The sequence below is a fragment of the Macaca nemestrina genome, chromosome 11, assembly GCF_043159975.1.
Source record: "Macaca nemestrina isolate mMacNem1 chromosome 11, mMacNem.hap1, whole genome shotgun sequence".
Lineage (NCBI taxonomy): Eukaryota > Metazoa > Chordata > Mammalia > Primates > Cercopithecidae > Macaca > Macaca nemestrina.
This window is the reverse complement of record NC_092135.1, coordinates 88,427,141-88,447,112: the sequence shown is the minus strand read 5'-3', so window position 1 is coordinate 88,447,112 and position 19,972 is coordinate 88,427,141. Positions and strand designations below refer to the sequence as shown.

The 19,972-nt window shown below is 39.9% G+C and overlaps 2 protein-coding genes across 5 annotated transcripts in view; one reads left to right on the top strand and one right to left on the bottom strand.

Annotated features, from left to right (window-relative positions):
- LOC105468212 (nuclear envelope integral membrane protein 2) overlaps positions 1-17,546 on the top strand; it is an 81,768-nt gene extending 64,222 nt beyond the window's left edge. Inside the window, exon 9 of one of the 2 annotated variants that reach the window (XM_071073099.1) lies at positions 17,020-17,546. In XM_071073099.1, the coding sequence (XP_070929200.1) occupies positions 17,020-17,068 (49 nt within the window). In that variant the 3' untranslated portion in view covers positions 17,069-17,546. Of the gene's footprint in view, positions 1-8,118; positions 11,308-17,019 lie in introns of those variants that run through there. The other variant, XM_011718280.3, reaches the window with a different exon arrangement.
- The window catches only part of LOC105468211 (major facilitator superfamily domain containing 6), an 87,318-nt gene that overhangs the window by 32,213 nt on the left and 35,133 nt on the right, over positions 1-19,972 (bottom strand). The gene's annotated exons all lie outside the window — the stretch shown is intronic.

The window sequence follows — 19,972 nt, the reverse complement described above, 5'->3', positions numbered from 1 at the left end:
CCCACCTCAGCCCCCCAAGTAGCTGGGACTACAAGTGTGCACCATCACGCCAAGCTAACTTGATTTTTAGTAGACATAAAGTCTCATTATGTTGCCCAGGCTGGTCATGAACTCCTGGGCTCAAGCAATCCTCCTATCTCAGCCACCCAAAGTTGCTGGGATTACAGGCATAAGCCATTCATCTGGTCCCAGATTATCCTTTTATGGCCTATATAAACTTGTCCCTAAAAAAAATTTTTTGTTTAGAATTGTTATAGATGTCTTCCTAGAGTAGGCTGAGTGGGCAGACATCAGCTGCTGATTAAGAGTGGAGAGTCCTGTGCTCAGCACAAGCACTTGATGTGCCCTCCTCCCCAGGAATGAAGCTTATTTCTACATAATCACTGATTCACACTGTTGACCTAAGTAAGATGATGTTCTCTATTGTCAGTTTAAGAGAGTAAGAAAATATATATCCAAACTCTTTAGAAAATAATTAAAATATAAGGTTTAGGCCTTGAAAGAATTAAATCTTAGTCTAGAAAATTTGTTTTCTCATAACTGTCCCCCTCCTCCCAGCTATCTTCCATGATATAATGTTACTATGGATATCCTGCCAGGATTTCTCTGTCCCTGACTAGCAGAATAGGGCTTTGCTGTAACTGTCTGGAGTCTTGTCATCCTCTCTCCCCATTTTTCGTCCTCTCCATGGCATCTCCTGCATCCTGTGTCCCACTCCAGGACTGGCTGGTTTGAAAGAATCATAGCTGGCATTCCTTGGGATTCCCATCCCAAGAAGGTGGCCTGAGTTACATCATGGTACACTCCTCTAATGCTAGAATGGTGGCAAGAGTGGCCAGAGAGGAGAGGAGACATGGCCACAGAATCAATGACCTGAGCAACAGGCAGGAGCTGCCACAGCTCAAGTTCAGACCAAGCGCTTGCCTAGAAGTAGCAGGGCTGACAGCATCTCTCACCCTTTTTCCAAGATCCGACTTGGGGCACTGGTACCTCTGATTTTGAGAGTCCCACTGTTGAAAGGGATCATCCCTTCCAAGAAGCCTCCCAAGATGTCTCCAGGTATAATTTGTCCTCCTATCCCCCGCCCCGTTCCTCTGCTACACTCTTTGTTTCCATTAGAAGACTCATCACAGTCTGTTGCACACTGAAGACTGAGTCCCTGGGAGGCAACGGCTATGTCTTCTTCCTCTTTGTACTCAAAAAGAGCCTGCCTTGCTCAGGTACTCCATGAATCTGTAACATCATTTAATATAATCTTATATAAACTGATAAAATATGAGGGCAAAAGGAAGCATTATTCTTATGAAAACAGTATTTCTCAACAAGCTACTATCATTTTGGATGGTGCAGTTCTTTATTGTGTGGGATCCACCATTCACTGTGGGCTGTTTAAAATCCCTGACCCTTGGGTGCTAAATGCCAGTGTCTGAAACACTAAAATAGCTCCTACGCACATTTTTAAATGGCCCCTGTTGAGAACCATGAGGTAAATCTCTTAAAACAATGGTTATTCTGTTCCCATTTCTCCATAAAATGTCTGCATGTGTATTCAATATGGAATCAATTAATATCCATATTCACATTATATTAATATAAAAACAAACCAAGGAGACAGACAGCAAATCATGAACAATGATAACTTGGAAATCTGTGGTGACAGGTCCCTTCATTGCCTAAGGAGTATATTTCTGTAGCTTTTGAGTTTGTATAGTGAGTTACGTACTTTTTAATAATCACATAATAATAAAGATTTAAACGGTGGGGAAAAAACTACTGTCAAATTAGGCATGGGAAAGGCAACCTTTAAATTTTTAAATTAAAAGACTTCTGCTCTCAGATTGTTTTGAAAGTATCTTAAGGTTCATGGTCCACACTAAAAAAAAAAAAAAATTAAAACTGGTAGAAATCACAGATTGTAGATGCTATAATTTAAATGTCTGTATCCCCTCCAAAATTCATAGGTTGAAACTTATTCACCAATGTGATGATAGTATGAAGGAGGTGATTGAGTCATGAGAGTGGAGCCCTCGTGAGTGGGTAAAAGAGGTGTGAGGGAGCTGTTTCCCCTTTTTGCCCTTCTGCCTTCTGCCATGAGAGAACACAGCTTTCAAGGCGCTATCTGGGAGGCAGAGAACGAGGCCTTTACCAGTCACCGAACCTGCCAACGCTTTGATCTTGCACTTCCCAGCCTCCAGAACTGTTTGTCACTTAAAGCAAGGTAAAAGACATTGCAGAATAGTAAGTATAGTATTGTAATATTTATGTCAGAAAAAGGAAGTGACACATACAGCTACATACTTACACATGAACAGAGTATCTCTAAAAGGATACAACACTAGAACCTCATATAACGGATGGTCTCTAAGGAGAGGAATTGGGGGACTGCCCAAGGGGTGGGGGAGAGATTTTACTAAATACTGAATGTTTTTCCAAGTGCATGTCTACTTTCTCAAAGAATGAACAGACATCAAGTCACTGTGTTTCATGCAGTATAAACAGACACATTAAATGATGTGTGATGTTTGACCCCCGGTTCTCAACCTGAACGGATCACTGTCTGGGTTTCTACTTTGGCTTCAAAACCATACAACATTCTAGCTTAGTTCGTATTTAAATTATTCCTTTCTTTTGAAACTCTTGGGAGATTGGGTGTGAGTAAACCATATAGTTGTCTAAACAGTTAAGAAAGGCACAGGAAATAGTGTTGCCATAATCATTTTCTTTCTGGACAAAGAAAATGGTGTTCTGTGTCAGACTTAACAAGAGTGTTTGCTTCAAGAGCTGCATGGATCATCAGAAAGTCTATGTAACACAGTAGGAATGTCTGCATCAAAATTGCTGACATAAAGAAGATTCTATTATAAAATATCTTTCCTTATCACCTTGTCTGGCACAACACTGCCTAGCTCTCAGGCCTTCCACTCACAGGGATGACAAATGGACTCACTGGGCCACCATCCCCACCTGTCTCTGTGTCTTGACATTCTTCAGCTCTCACCCAGCTCCATCTCATGCTTGGTCCATCCCCTTTAATACATGATTGCAGCATCATGTGCCTCTCCTCACAACACTTATCTTGGTTGTAACAGTGCACCTACAACCTGACCGCATTCTCCATGCAGGGTGAGGACTTTCATATTATGCTGGCTCAGTTTTATCCCCAGTGCTTGACACATACCAGGCACTTGGTAAATAGTCCCAAACTGGAGAGAAAATATGAATACTTCAAATAGAATATCAATTAACAAATACTTATTGAACATACTCTGTGCTAAGCACTAGGGATATACACTATGCAGATATACGTGTGTGCATACGTGAGTGTGTGTACGTTTAAGATATCTGATTATGGTATAGGAATAAGTGATGGGTATGTGAAAGAATGAATGGACTTAGAAAAGAGGCCTATAAATATATTTAAAAATAGATGTCTATATTCTGCAACATTTTTGACTAACATTAATAGGCTATGGTTGAAAATACATATTTTCATTTATGTGAACAAGCAATAAATAGCTCAATGGGTAGCTGATTACAATTTGTTTATTTGGAGCATCCTGAAGCACTGTGCAATGGAACTTCAGCACATGTGCTGAGCAGATAACGGGGTTCTGCTCACCACAAGCCTATCTCACCAGAAGAGTAAGAGCTAGGATACAAGCCACAAAGCTCAGAGTCAGTGGTAGTCCCACAGCATAGCTGAAGGGATCACCAAGAAGATCCTGGGAGCCACCAAGCTTTTATCAGCCAGCAGGTATGGCTGGCCACTGACCCAACCTTGTAGAACAGAGCATAAGAATCACACTGTATGTCAGAGAGTGAATTAGAAATAATATTTAGCTGTTTATGTTTTCTGCAGCTACTAATACTTCCTTCTATTGTTTCTGATAGAAAAAGAAAAGGTAAAAGTAGTTTGGGTCTGAGTCTCTACTAGCCGGAAATCATTTTGTTGTGTTCAGATTCTTCCTCTCTAAAATGACTGATAAGCTAAGAGTGTAACTGTGGTCACCATCAGCAGGATCACTGTGCTGGTCACTGGGCTGTGACCACGTTTACATCTCTCCATTGTTATTTTAGCTTATCTGTTTTGTTTCTTAAGTTGTGTGTATCTCCAGGTAGAAAAGTAGAGATGTTTAAAGCAAAATAGAACCTTGATTAATGGAACCCAACGACTTGGAAGACACAATATGCTGTTTTGTTGTTACATTTTCTATTTAGTCAAATGACTGAATGTACACACACACACACCCCCGCCCACAATTTTGTTTAAAAATTTCCTAGGATATGGCTTAGGTATACATATGACACAAACACTATAATTTCCTGAGAAGAATCACTGACATTTTGCATAGCAGTTAATTTTTTAAAGGCCTCAAGAATTTTACTTGACCCTAAGTTAAATTTGAGGAAGCTGAACAAGTTCATCAAAACTCAGGTTGAAGGAATGTCACGACCAAATAAAAAGCAATACTAATCCTGCTGTTCCTGACTGTGGCCAGACATGGCAGGAATGGGTACAGTTAAGGGCATCACATCCTAAGAGATCACTGACGAAAACAAAAGAGAAAGGAGCCAGAATAGGGAGGGAGGAAAAAGGAGAGTCTTGGGTAGGATGTTCTGGGAGAAACCCCTACGGAGTTGGAGAAGCAAAACCGCAGGTGAGACTCAAGGATGGGAAGGGCTTTTCTACTGAAGAGGGAGTGGACTCACTCTCTATGTCAGACTTGGGAGCAGTCAGTACAATAGATGTTGTTGTTTTACCTTCTGCTAAGCAGAAGTAGCCAGTACAATAGATGTTGTTGTTTTACCTTCTGCTAAGCAGAAACTAGGGGAGATGAGTAAGCATGCCCAAAAGGAGACGGAGCTAATAGAGGGAGAGATGCATTCTGATCGCATCATATGAGACCCAATTAAAGCTACACCAGCAGTCATTGGCTGGAGTTCTCAATTGGACAATACAGTCCCCATTTTACTTAAGTTACTCTGGGTAAGGTTTTTTGCCACTTCCACTGAAAGAGTCTCAAGTGACCTCCACTGCTTTTGGAGATAGCAAGTTCTGTATCTCTAGAAGTGGCCAAGCAAAGGCTAATAACCATCTGTCGAGCACGTGGGGGAAGGGAATCTAAAACTAGGGTGAAGCTAGGCCTACAGGACTGTATTAGCTTGCTAAGGCTGCTGTAACAAATACCACAGACTGGGTGGCTTCAACAACAGAAATTCATTTTCTCACAGTTCTGGGAGCCAAAAGTCCAAAATCAAGGTGTTGGCAGTGTTGGTTTCTCCAGGACCCCTCTCGTTAGCTTGCAGACAAGTCATCCTCTCCCTGTGTCATTTCCTATTTTCGCTTGTGCCTATTTGTGGCCCCAATCTCCTCTTCTCACAAGGACACTGCTCATAATGGATGAGGGCTGACCCTAATGACTGATTTTAATTTCACACCTCCTTAAAGACCCTAACTTTAAATATGGTTGCACTCTGAGGTAGTGTGGGTTATGAATCTTCAGGGGCCACAATTCAGCCCATTAAAATGCCCTTCGAGGTCACTTACAACTCCAACATCAAGCAAACTTGAGTAAAGAATGCCAGTATTTTTTTACAGAGCCACTTCCTCCCTAGATCAGCAATAGAGTGTGTGACACCACTGGCAGCTTCCCTGGGCCTGGGGAGTCAGAGTGAGGCTGTCTCCCTAGAGGAGGACTCTTCGCATTTTGTACAGCCTACTCTGACCATATTTACTCATTTACTTTATTTCATGAATCACTATTTGCTTTTCCAGTGGTTGAGGTCAAATGAAAAGCTTTCACAAACAGTGCTAATTAATCTGGTTTTAAAATGGGCAGCATGGTGGGGCATATGCTGCACGCTGGCTGAGGTGGTGGCATCCAGGGCACATGCATAGTTGAGGTGGACTTTCTCAGGAGTGGTCATAACTGCTTTTGTTATACTATGGAGTTTTGAAAAGATTAAACAGCATGTAAAAAAAAAAAACAAAACTGCAAAACACTGTGCAAATATGCAAGCTACCATTAAATTAAATGTAAATATTTCAGCGAGAATAGCCACATCTTTTACCAATTCTGCCTGAGCCAGTACATGCGGAAGTGTCTGAGATTTGCGGTCCCAATTTCCACTCAGGCCAGTTGGCTTTAAGGAAATAAAATTCTCTATGTAGATCCCAGCAACTGCTATCATAAATCACATTCCCTATCACTGGCTAGATGGTCTATTTGAATGGCTTCGTGCACATTTTTGACTTGTCAGCAAAAACCACTCAAAGTCTGAGTCCTGGGGATAGGAGGCCAACAGGAAGAAGTAGGGTCTGCTAGGTAGTTTTTTCACATATTAAAACCAGCCAAAGAAAGTTAGATCATTAGAGTCAGAACTGAAAGGAGCCATAGCATCCAGTTCGCTCTTTTCACAGAGACAAGGAAGGAGAGGACCAGAGGGGTGGACTGGGACCACAAAGTCAGTTGGCCAGTGGAAGGTCAAGGTCCCCATCCTCCTGCCAGACCATGCTCTTTCAGTAGGTAATAGCAATGTGCTATTTTCCATACTCCAAGCTCCCTACGTGAAATCAAACCTAGACAAGGGATTAAGGAAATTCCTCTAGATTGGACCATAAGAAACAGACTGGCACTGTTAGTGTAGATAAGACTTCTGAATTCAGCTGTGCGCTTGGATTAAGGAAGCTGGATGAATGTTTATGTTGGCATCAGAAGACAGTTGACATTTAAACTTTGACAAGTCACTGGGAAGACTGGGGTAAGATGAAAGTAGAAAAGCAAATGCCACTCAACAGCTGTCCAATATCCTGGATCACAGGAGAAAAGCTTACCCAGAAGCAAAATTCTGTGTTATGAGAAGAAATGCGCTGAAAGATCATTTCTACCGAGGTAGCCACAGAAACTGCAAGTATCGATGCTGAGGCAGGACGAGGGGTGCACCAGGGTTTCCACCTTTTACCTGCAGCTGGACATGAGCTGCATCAAGCAGGCAGACTTTGAAACTAAATAACCAGAAGTGGATGCTTGCCTTGAGGGGGTGGGGCACCATACACAGGATGACAAAAGGAGAGGGGTGTGAACAGGACAGAGAGAATGGCAGGGACAGGGCTGTCCAGAGTCTCCCTCTTGGGCTTAGGCCGTGCTATCAGCCCTGCAGGTTCCTAGAGCAGCCAGGGAGTTCCCAGAGTGGGGCTCATCCCACGAGTGAGTTGAAAGGATCCCCGATCTTTTCCATTCCTCAATTCCTGATGGGGCTCCACAGATCCCCCTATGAAAAGTCTGAGCCAGGCCAGAGGCATCACTGGCTTTAGGGTCATCTCCCTCACTGTCGTTCCTGAACATTCACTAGCACTCAGACTGAAGTCAAAGTAGTTCCCACTCACAATGCTAAACACCTTCTCTGTCTGAAGTGAAATTTAAGTCATGGATTTTTCAAGTAAGGAAAAAAGTAGAGTAGGCTGGGCACGGTGGCTCATGCCTATTATCCTAGCACTTCGGGAGGCTAAGGCGGGTAGATCACCTGAGGTCAGGAGTTCGAGACTAGCCTGATCAACACGGTGAAACCCCATCTCTACTAAAAATATAAAAATTAGCTGGGCATGGTGGTGCATGCCTGTAATCCCAGCTACAAGGGAGGCTGACACAGGAGAACTGCTTGAACCCAGGAGGCGGAGGTTGCAGTGAGCCAAGATTGTGCCACTGCACTCCAGCCTGGGTGATAGAGTGAGACTCAGTCTCAAAAAAAAAAAAAAATGCAGAGTAAATACAATTACAATAAACATCTTCCTACCTCAAACCTGTCAACTTGAACTTTTATGGCTAGAAATTTTGCTCTATTCCGTTTTTAAATGAGGAACTGTAACTGATATAGTTTTTCCCAACCACTCCTGTCCTTTGTGACATTAAGGAAGAAAGGGCATCAGTTCCAGCAATCTCTGAGACCTCTGCACGATGCCCCGCACCGTGCCCACCCTCCATACTAACAATTCTATAATGTTCTCCAATTTTTAAAGCATTTTTTCCACCTTGTATCTCATGTATTTCATGTATCTCTGTATCTCATGTATCTTCTGAAATAGGAAGGATAAGGGTTGTTATTAATCCTCTTTTACAGCTGATGAAACCAAGGCCCTGAAAGGTTCACCAAGTTGCCAGGGTCGTGCAGATCAACAAACTGCAGAAGCAAGACTCAACCAGGTCTTCTGTTGTCAAATCCTATGCCCTTCCCATGGCCAGCAGAGCCTCCCTCAGCCGGATCAGAAACCTTTCAGGGAAATTTAGAAGGTGCTTTCTTTCATACACACACAGAGTAGTGATCATTTAACCTTAAAATCTTGTTTCACGAAGATGTTGTAATATTATACCTGTGTTTGAAATATATTAGATTTCTAATAAAATTTAATTAGTAGAGCTATGAATAACTTAATAGTAATAATAGTACTGAAAGTCATAGTAATTAATAGTAACTTAATAAATAGTAATAAAATAGCAATGATACAAGTCTCTATTTTGATGATACCAATATTAGTGTCTAATATATACAAAAGAGCATGGGCTTATAAACTAGACAACCTGGGCTAAAGTCTCCAACTCCACCACTCAGAAGGGACTTCGGGCAAACAGCAAATCTGTTCTTTTCCAGGCTTGCATGGTGGATCTGCTTAACCAACACACATGCTACCAGGAACGCATATACATACAGAAAAATACAAGTTTGCCATTGCTGGACTCACTCCTACCATCATCCCACTATGTTAGGCCATAGGTCCCTATTCTAGCATCTTCTGACTCTTAGAATCTTTGGGGATCCCATCCCTCTATACCTGCCTCAGGCTCTCCTTGCTCTATTTAGACACATGTATTAATTTGCTCAGGCTGCCATGACAATATGCCATAAACTGGTGGGTTAAGCAATAGACATTTATTTCTTATAGTTCTGGAGCTGGGAATCTGAGAATAGGATACCAGTATGTCTTGGTTCTGGTGAGGGGTCTCTTCCTGGCTTGTAGATGACCACCTTCTCACAGTGTCCTCATATGGTAGAGGGAGGGAGGCAGAGGGGAAGAGGGAAGGGTAAAGAAGGAGAAAAAGAGTCGTACACAAGCAAACTCTCTAGTATGTATTCTTATAAGGGCACTAACCCCATTATGAGGGCCCTACTCTCATGACCTCTAAACTTAATTACCTCCCAAAGACCCCATCTCTAAACAGCATCACATTGGGGGTCGGGACTTGAATATACAAAGGAGGTGCGGGACACCATTCATTCCACAGAAACATGCTTCTCATCTCTATCTTTAATACCGGCACTCTCTAACACAATTGGAAACCTTCCCAGGGGCTCCATGAACCGTGGCTGCAGGCTCTCAGGTACTCTATCCCAGGACCACAAGGAGTTAATTTGATCTTTCCATCAATGGAGGGTATCAGGCTCTCATTAAGCCATTGTAAAATGGATGTAATAAAACAACTGTTTTCTAAGATTATTGTAACAATAAAAATGTTAGTTAAAACTATATATTGAGAGGTCTACAATAATTTTACTGGTGATCTGGAAATTAAAACAAGGACTGATTTAGTCTAATTAGGAAATTGAACATAAACATTTTCCCTATAAAAGATACAAGAATCTTCTCTGTGAAATATATTCCAGGTACGGTAGCATTTCTGAGGTAAGGCAATATAAAACAATGCCACTCTCTGACATGTATGATATAATTTATTTGTTTGCTGGTCAAGTCTTTGTTTGTTTTCTTTCTCAGTTTACATTGTACTTACCAGATAAGCCCAAGGCACAGACAGTGACACCTAAGTTATTAGGCTATTTGGGGCAACATATTCCCTTCCATTCTGTGCTTCTCCAGTCCCAAGGAAATGCCCAAAGGGAAAATGGAGGGTCTAGGATAAAAGCCCTTGAGTTTTCAGTGAGTAACATTAAAAGAAGATCAATGATATCTTCATCCAACACTTCAGGTTCTGACGTTGGGATGTAATTTTCATGCCCACGTTAGAAGCACTGAATTTGTCTCTTCCCAACAGTCCTGCTATATGGCACTGCTTCCAGAAGTAACACTGATAATGACATGTTCCTTCTTTGAAGAAGAGTTCCCAAAATGGATTGACCAGGTGAAAATACGAAAGGGGAATAGAGAGGAGGAAGAAGGTAGTTACAGAAAACATCAAATCATGGGATGGAGCTGTTCTCTACATGCCAATGTTTCCTGAAAGACATCTCCAACTTCATCCTTTCTCTAAGATCTGGGCTTACCAATGCAACTTTCCAATGAACATCTTCCCCATCTCATAGGAATTCCACAAGTTCAAACTCCAGGATCCTCTTCCCCTACCGAGAGACCACACCTCCCTTCCCGGGTTCTTCTCCTTGGTAAATGGCACCAGTACTCATCTGGTACCTAATCCATAATATAACTCCTCTCCCTCATTCCAGCTACGCAAGGTCCTGCTCAGAAGAACTCTTGCTTTTATCCATTTTATCTCCACTCCCAATGCCATAGGCACCTAACCTAACATTTCTGTAGCATCTGACATTTTCTCTTCTGTTTTACTGTCTTCCACCTCCAACAGAATATGAGCTCCATGAGAGAGGGATATGTCTGTCATATTCAACACTGCATCCCTAGAACAGTCACTAATCATTTAATAAACTCTTCTTTAAAGAAATATTGAATGAACACAATATTTAATTGTAAATTCTTCCTAAATGATACATGGTCATCATTAGAAACATTAGTTTTTGACACTTATATTCAGTACAAGTTAGTTTAATCACATTACTCTCATCCTAACACTGCTAAGAGGAGCTAACCCTGAAGGAATAAGAATTTCACTGGGGGTAAAAGGAATAATTTGGGGAAGTGGGGGCACTTTAAAGGGATGGAGATCTCACCAGGAAGAGACACAGGAGGGTGGTTGAAACCATTAAAAAAGTGGTACCAGACATTGGTCATTCAAAGCAGAAATAAGGAAGACTAAGAGGTGTGAGACTGGGTTGCATAAAGGAACAAAATAGTTGCTAATCTAACCCTGTGCCTATGAAGCTATAAGGTAGCAGCTGAGAACATGACTTTGGGATTTAAATCCTATGTCCATTATTCACTGGCTGTGTCATCATGGGAAACTTAATCCCTCTACAATTCTCATCTCTAAAACGGACATAACAATGCCTAACTCACAAGACTGTTAAAAAGATTAAATAAAGGCTTACAGGAAGAGCATTTAGCACCATGCTTTTGTAAGTATTTTATATGTAATAAGCAATTAAATGGTAGTATAACTACTATTTTTTATAATATTATCCCATAATTATAATTTTTAAGATTAGAGTTTTTTGTTGTTGTGGTTGTTGTTGCTGTTGTTGTTTTTGAGATGGAGTCTTATCTATCGCCCAGGCTGGAGTGCAGTGGTGTGATCTCAGCTCACTGCAACCTCTGCTTCCCAGTTTCAAGCAATTGGAGATTTTTTAACTTATTTTTGTTTTTTACTTACCTTCTAGATTATTTAGCTATTCTGATATTTTGAAGTTGCTAATAAAAAAACAAAAAACTTTCATCTGGATTGGTAGAAATCACTAAATCAACAAAGAGAGTACATGAATCATCAGCTGATGACTCAAGAAAACAGCACAGCTCATAATTTGTCTAAAACTCAGAGAATGAAGAAAAATGGACCTTTGTAAAGTAGGGTGAGATAAATAATAAGAAATCCCCTGCCCAAGCAGTTGTCTTCAAAAAACATAAAAGCAGAAATCAGTTATATCACCTCCTGCTAAAACTCAGCTTCCCTTAGAAAAACATACCAATTCTTAGTGTGATGCTCAAGCCTCCCAGGATCCTTGCCCAGCACACTGGCGCCCTTTTATTACCCTCTCCCTGACCATTCACATATGTGGTTTCCTCTGCCCCCAAGATCTTCACTGGGGGCTTCCATTCAGGACTCTGCTCAAATGCCACCTCCTCAGGGAAAGTCTCCCAGCCTAACCGAGCTGAAACAATTGCTTCTCCTCAGTCACTCTGGGACCCTTCACTCTGTTTTACACCCATCATTATCAGAAGTGAAATCATCTACTTACTGTTCATTGTCTACTGCAGCAGAATGTTAGTCCCACGAGGACTGACCTTTGTCTTTATTATAGATTCCATATATCCCCCGATTCTAGCACAGTGCCTGTCACCCAGTGTGTGCTTAATAAATACTTGTTAGAGGAGTGAATTAGTAACAATACTACCTACTGTTCATAGTTGAGGACCTACTATGTGCTTGCTAGCATTATCTCATTTAATCTTAGTGACAATGCTATGAAGTTAGGTATAATTATTACCCCGTTTTACAAATGTGGAACCTGAGGCTTAACAAAGCTAAAATTACTGACTTATCCAAGGTTAGACATGCACTAAGTGTGGAATTTGAATCTAGGTCAAATGCACACATGTACATATACACACACATACACTTTTTATAGGCAAATTGGCAAAAAGAAGGAAAAAAGAAAACAGGATAACTACTACACTACTCAACGATCCTACCAGGGCTTAGGACGATGACTGCAGTCAAGCCTAGACCAACTTGCTCTCTTCTCATTCTCCTTAATGGAATGAAATGCCTAGTCAATGGTTATAACCAAGGACCATTGGCCAACACTGCATCACTGAATCACTGAGAATTCCTCACTGTACTCAGCAACCACAATGGACAGGAGATGGTCCAAAGGTATAGTACACCTGGACAAATGTAACTGAAAGTTTATTCTTCTTTTCGATAATGTCAGAGCTTCAATCCATATGTTAACTTTTTAAAGGAAAGAAAAAATCAGTGGCTGGGCACAATGGCTCATTGCCTATAAACCCAGCACTTTGGGAGACTGAGGCAGATCACTTGAGCTTAGGAGTTTAAGACCAGCCTGGCCAACACAGCAAAACCTTGTCTCTACAAAAAATATAAAACTTAGCTGGGCATGGTGGCACATGCCTGTAGTCCAAGCTACTCGGGAGGCTGGGGTGGGGGAATCATCTGAACCCAAGGAGTCAAAGCTGCAGTGAACTGAGATTGCGTCACTGCACTCCAGTCTGGGAGACAGACTGAGACCCCTGTCTCAAAAAAAAAAAAAAAAAAAAAAAGGAGAAAGAGAAAAAGAAAAAGCTAGCAAGTTACTATTTGTCTATAGACTACTATTTAAAGATGTTTTCAGCAGAAAAAAGGTAAGGAAGAATTGCTCAGTATTTCAGAAATAAGAATGGAATTGCTACTTCTTCAAGTTGGAAAGGCTTCGGAGAGGTATGCTATGAACTAAGCTTCTGAGAAAATGTATTTTCTTATCCACTCTTCCAAAGTATCCTTCAAAATTATATAATTGCAGTCTACCAAATATTTCCATGTGTATGTAGAAACATAATTAGCCAAATTAGTTAAGACATTTGACTTGCGCAATAAAAAGGCAGTAAACTGACACTCTATTACTCAAGATAATTAAACAGCTGGTATAAACACTCATAGATGCACTTACTGCCAGTAATAAACTTTATGACCTTTGGGACATCACTTGGCTTTTTGGTATCTTGATTTCTTTTTCTATAAAGAAATGTTATAATGACTATTCAAATCAGAGTTATTGGGCACAGTTTGATTTTTTTTTTTTTTTTTTTTGAGACGAAGTCTTGCTGTGTCACCCAGGCGGGTGTACAGTGCCTCCATCTTGCCTCACTGCAAACTCCATCTCCCGGGTTCAAGCGATTCTCCTGCCTCAGCCTCCCGAGTAGCTGGGACTCCAAGCATCCACCACCCTGCCCAGCTAATTTTTGTATTTTTAGTAGAGACGAGGTTTCACCATGTTGACCAGGCTGGTCTTAAACTCCTGACCTCAGGTGATCCACCTGCCTCAGCCTGCCAAAGTGCTGGGATTACAGGCGTGAGCCACTGCTCCTGGCTAATTCTTAACAACATACTATGCATTTGCACCTGATCTCATTTTAAAGAGAAGAAAATAAGACTTGAAGCCATGGTTGTTATACAAAGTAGACCTGTAATCATTTATGCCATTTAGGGCAAAATATAGACAGACAATATGCATATTAGGGACAGAAAATCTCAATGTTTACCTGACATATTTGGATAAATGTTTCTTTAAAACATATACAGCTATAACTATGCACACACATGCAGATGCATATACACATACACACATTTGGCTCTTCTACAGGAGGATGATTATATTGATCCACTGTAAGGAGACATGGACTTCAAACTATTTTCCAGTAGAAAATACCCCCAAAAAAGTAGAGACTGTCTAGCACCAAGAATGGAAAATTATGAATATTTTGCCATATTTCCTTAAAGAAAAAAATATTACAGATAATGTAGAGGTCCCCTTTCTTCCCCATCCAAGTCCCTTTCTCTTTTTGTCCTATCCAGAAAGCTAGGGCTACTGTGAGTTTAGAGGGTATTAGTCCTCTCCAAATTTACATGTATATATATATTTATATGTATATATATATATTTATATATATGTATATATATACATATTATATGTATATATATATACATGTAAATTTGGATATATATATCTCTCCATGAAAATATGCTAAACTTTTCAAATGTATCGTTAACATTTGTATAACTGTACCAAACTGTGTATTATTTTGAAACCTGCTTTTTTTCCCCAGTCAACATCGTAGTTTTGAGAGCTTTCCATGTTGGCATATTGATCTAGTCTATTTCTGTTAACCCCTGCATTAACATTTCACCTTATGACTATACTATATTGAATGTATCCATTCCTCAATTGATGGCTAGACTTTTTTTCACTGTAAGAAAGCCACAGTAAGCTAGTAAGCATCCTTGTACACATCTTTCTGCATGTATATGAGTTTCTCTAGGGAGGTATTTACCTAAAAAATGTAATTTTTAGGCCACAGGGAATATCTAGCTTGAGGCTGAACATAGACCGCTAAATTGGTCTCCACAGTGGTTGTCTAGGTAATGGAATTTGCAGGAACCATCTTTACTCTTGTCTGCCACACACCTTGACCATCACCTCAGCCTGTTAGATGGTGGCAGTCTAAGGGCGGTCTGCAATCACAAAAAAGTCTGCTACATATGATGTTTGTCCTGCTCTCTTTAACTCAGCAAGTGCCTCAATCAACCCAGCCACTGAAGGTGGAAGAGAAAGAAAACCATGTGATGCCAGTAACTAAAAGCCCTGGATCCATTTATACTACCTTGCAACAATGGCCTTTTCTTCTTAACTATGAATAGCTCAATTATAAGTAATGCTGTTATTAATAAGTCAGCCTGGTAGCTATATTACATGGTAAGATATTTCTTCGCAAAGATGTTCAAGGGACGATAAAAAAAAATGATTCCCTTTCAATTTCTGATCACAAATTCTTCTATTCTTGAGACTTCATAGCTTACAATGTAATTATGAGAACCTATATTTGAAATAACTCTAAGGGGCTTTTCCAACTCATATCAATGTCTTTGGAGGTAAAATGTGAAAGGAATAGGAAAATAGAAATCTACCCACATATAAATAATAGCTGCAATTATAATTTTCATATGCCAGCTATTATAAAGATAGTAGCTTATAATGCCTAAAACATGGCACTAAGAAGTATATAAGCAATTTAATTTTTAATGTGGCTTCTTTATATCACTAGGTAGGTTATTTTATATGTGCTATGACACAGACTATATGTATAAGATAGGGCCTATGCGTCCTCCATATATTAGTAGAGGACTTAGCAGTACAGGAATAATCCGTAAATGCTCATATTTTAACAAATCCAAAGCTCTCTAGTTGGCACAAAATGAAAAATGAAATCCAATGGTGATGAACTCGCACAGACCTATCCTCATAGTCTCGCCCAATCACTCATGTCTAACAGAACATTGCCAACTGTCCTTTTGGCTAAAAGCAAAACAAAACAAAACAAAATTGAAATCACTAACTTTGTGTTCTCTGACTAGAAAAGCTCTAATTAGATCTATTCTCTAATACCGTGTTAAAATAATTCCATCTCAGACACCCTGAGTGCGCTAATATTTTTATATTTTGTGCGTCAAGACATCCTTTCAAGTTATTTTTTTACTGTGCCTATGAATCAGAGAGAGACTGCATATGTTTAGCTTCCTCTGAAACATTTAGGACTGTGCTAAACATGAACTCTCTGGATAAATGTTTGTGGTGATGGCTTGTGACCTGTCCCAGCAGCTGGCCCAGGCCTACCATATTTTCAGAACAGTGCACTGGGAGAGATCCTCAGAATCCCTAAGTCCCTCACTCCTGAAATTGGGTCTGTTCTAAAATAGAATCAGTACAGTCTTAGATGGCTCTGAAGGTGGTTGACATTTAAGCTCAGCTTTAAAGCCAGGGTATAAACGCCAAGGAGACCAGAACCAAGTATTCATCTCTTGTATTCCCACCAGCACGTGGTTTTGGGTTGAGCAGACCCAGAATGAATATCCACAAATGTCTAGCTACTGTAGATTCCCTATCTCTTGGATAGAGAATTTCTAGTTCATAGTCCATGTTTCATTAGCTTCTTCATAAATGGAATATGCCTTCCTAGTTCCTCCCTCTCCCTGATCCCCAAATTTTAAAAACTTCATGACATTGCCAGATAATTTTTTTCCAACTCAGATCCCAGTGCGTTATTAGGCAGATTTTAATGCCAATACATAGCTCTCCCACTTTAAACTACTTTTCAGTTGGGTTTATTTTTCAAAAAGCTAGGGAGCTATAGCAGTTGGAACTATAGGATTTAGCAGAGTAAAGTGCTTACGCCTTTCCGTCAGACAGAACACTGGCAGGCAGTCAAGAGATCTGGGGGAACTTCCCAAACTGTGCAGCCTTGGATACACCCTGCATCCATCCACCTGGCTTTTATGTTGCTAAAATAGTATACTCTTATAATCTCAAACTCTTTCAGAGTTTGTAATAATTCTGTGATTATTAAAACTCAGATGAGTTCAACAAGGCTTAATCTCATTTTGGTCTTAGGAAACTAAACCTCATCACAAGACAGGGGAGGATCCTGAAGATCATTTGATGGTGGCAAAATCATTCGCTTTTGGAGAGTGCTGTTGTTTGGGTAGGATTTTTTAAACTTAATTCACAAAGACATTTTTTAAATATTAAAATTCATGCCATTTGATTGATCAAGGAGGTGGCAGGATAATGTATTTTTTTCCCTCGTACCAGAGTTTAATACAGTCTATATCTCCTTTGGCAAATCACCTATCCTGATAAAAAACAAAACTGTTTTTAAATCTCAGTTCTGTAATCCTTAGAGCTTAAAGATAAAGGGAAAAAAATGACCTTGTCTTTGTCCATTAGTCAATTACAGGAAGCATTACTCTTTCCATATTACCACATTATGAATCTGATTTCAAAGTAAGTATTCTAATGAAAAGAGAAGCATTTAACTTTTTTAAAAAAAATCCAACTGACTCTGCAAATGAAATTTTTAAACCAAGGTATCAGGAGAGGAATAAGACCTTATGTTCTAAAACCCCCATCATATGAAATAAATTATTCTCTCTTTTATGCATCCGAATGGTAGTAGTTTTATGCCATCCTTGGGAGAATTGAAGAAATGGTCACTCAAGTCATTCTGTATGTTTTGTGTTTCTGAGGAGCGCTCACTGAGAAAGGCTGGCAGAGTCAGAAAAAAAAAATTCATACTCTTTAAACGGTATAGTGTTTTGTTTTTGTGATTTGGGGCTTTTTAAAAAGAGAGGTACTCTGGAAAAGGAGACAGAACATATTTAAGACCTACTTTTAGCATGTGAAGGAGCTAGATTCTACATTTTCTTAAATACTCTGATGAGTTAAATGGAACACTCAAATGCCACCGAATACCCCCACCACTGAGAGTTAACAATGACAGCATCTCCGACTGCTTCCTGCATCTTTGCTATCTGCCTGACTCCATTCTAAGTGCTTTGCATCAGTTCTCCTGTAATTCTCTAATATGAGATAAGTATCTCCAGATTTACATATGAATAAAACTGAGACTCAGCTCACACAGCAGGCCCAAGATCATCCAGTTAAATAAGGAGCACAAGCAGGATGGAAGCCAGGCCAGTTCAACTCAAAGGGCCTCACTTAACACCAAGGCCTACTCTGAAGGGTGCAAGACTTCAGGCTTGTATCCTCAGGCGAGCTGTAAAATAAGGGGCCTGGACTATACTATCTCTAAATCTGTTACCCAGTATGCTAGAGTTAATTTACCAAGATACATAGTGCAAAAACAAGGAAAAAGATTAACATCACTTCTTTTTACTATGATTTTGTATAAAATAATTAGAATTTAAAATAGGACACAAAACATTATCTTTATGAAACACTTGCTTTTGAATGAATGGAGGATGGTTTTAGCACCCTAATACTCACTTTCAAAATTGTAACCATAAAGTTACACAAGATGATGTAAATTCTAACCCCTGTAGATGTGTTGAGCTGATTATCCAATATCAGGAGTTACAGTGTGGCCTTATGTTTGTTTTCCTTTGTGCTTTACCATGGTTTTTATATACTAAATGAAAAACACAAACAAAAAACACAAAACTGAGTTGAGGAGAATGATGACTTCAACAGAACCATAAAATCTCCCCTACACTAAAAAGAAAAGAACACACAGCCACTTTACATCTGCAATCTACCTTCCTCGCACCTTGTGAGTAAACTCCCATTCCACTGCTACAGAGCACTCATTTATTTCACATTTTAAAATCTGACACTGATATTACAGTAGAACTGATGTTGTGTCTAAACTATATTCTACAATGCCTGTAAGTCGGCTGGCAGGCTTCCACATGGAATCTTCCTACCTCTGAAAAACTGGGCCATGACCAAGAATACTCATACACTGGGCTCAAAGCCACAGTCAATTACATGTACTGCTCTGGCAGAGAAAACACAGGCCAAACAGGTCTCATTTCACCAGTGCTAAGAAAAGTTATTACCTTTTATTTCATTAACTAGCCAGATGACATCAAATCAACAGTTTTTTTTTTATACATACCCTACACAATTGAAAGGATAAAAGTACTTCATTTTCTAGTACTGATTAACTTAATTAGACTAGTCATTTTTTTCTCCTTTTCTTTTTTGAAACAGGGTCTTGCTCTGTCACCCAGGCTGGAGTGCAGTGGTGTGATCACAGCTCACTGCAGCCTTGACTTCCTTTTGGGCTCAAAAGATCCTCCCACCTCAGCCTCCCAAGTAGCTGGGACTAAAGGCGTGTGCCACCATGCCCAGTTAATGTTATTTTTTGTAGAGACAAGGTCTCACCATGTTGCCCATGCTGATCTTGAACTCCTGGGCTCGAGACATCCTCCTGCCTCAGCCTCCCAAAGTGCTGGGATTATAGGCATGAGCCACACCTAGACTAGACTAATCTTTAAGAAAACAACCTTTGTTTATAAGAACAAAACATTCTATTATGTAAAGGCTGTATCAGGAGTGCACTTCCAATTTGATATAACTCCATTTCATTTGAAAATCTATGGTCATCACAAATTTGGGGAGAAAAATTTCAATTTAAGATATGTTTAAGGGGGAATGTTAATTATTTTGAAAATCACAAACATCTTGACTTTGCAGGTTTAATCATCTGTATACTTCTGATACTGTACTGTCAACTTGTATTTTTATCAGATTCAGTGGGTCTTGTAGTTATAAACTGCATAATATATCAGATTGACAGAAAAAAAGTAAAATAAGCTGAACTCCTAATATATGCTTATCACTGTTGAAGCAACTGCCATGTTTTATCTCATCTAGTCTTCATAAAAAACCCTAAGAAGCAGGTACTAATAATATCCTTATTTACAGATAATAAAACAGAGATGCAAAAAGTTCTGTAACTTGTCCAAGGCCATATGGTTCCAAGTTGCAGAGCCAGGCAATCTGACTCAGCCTCTGCCAGTAACCACCATGCAATCCTTAA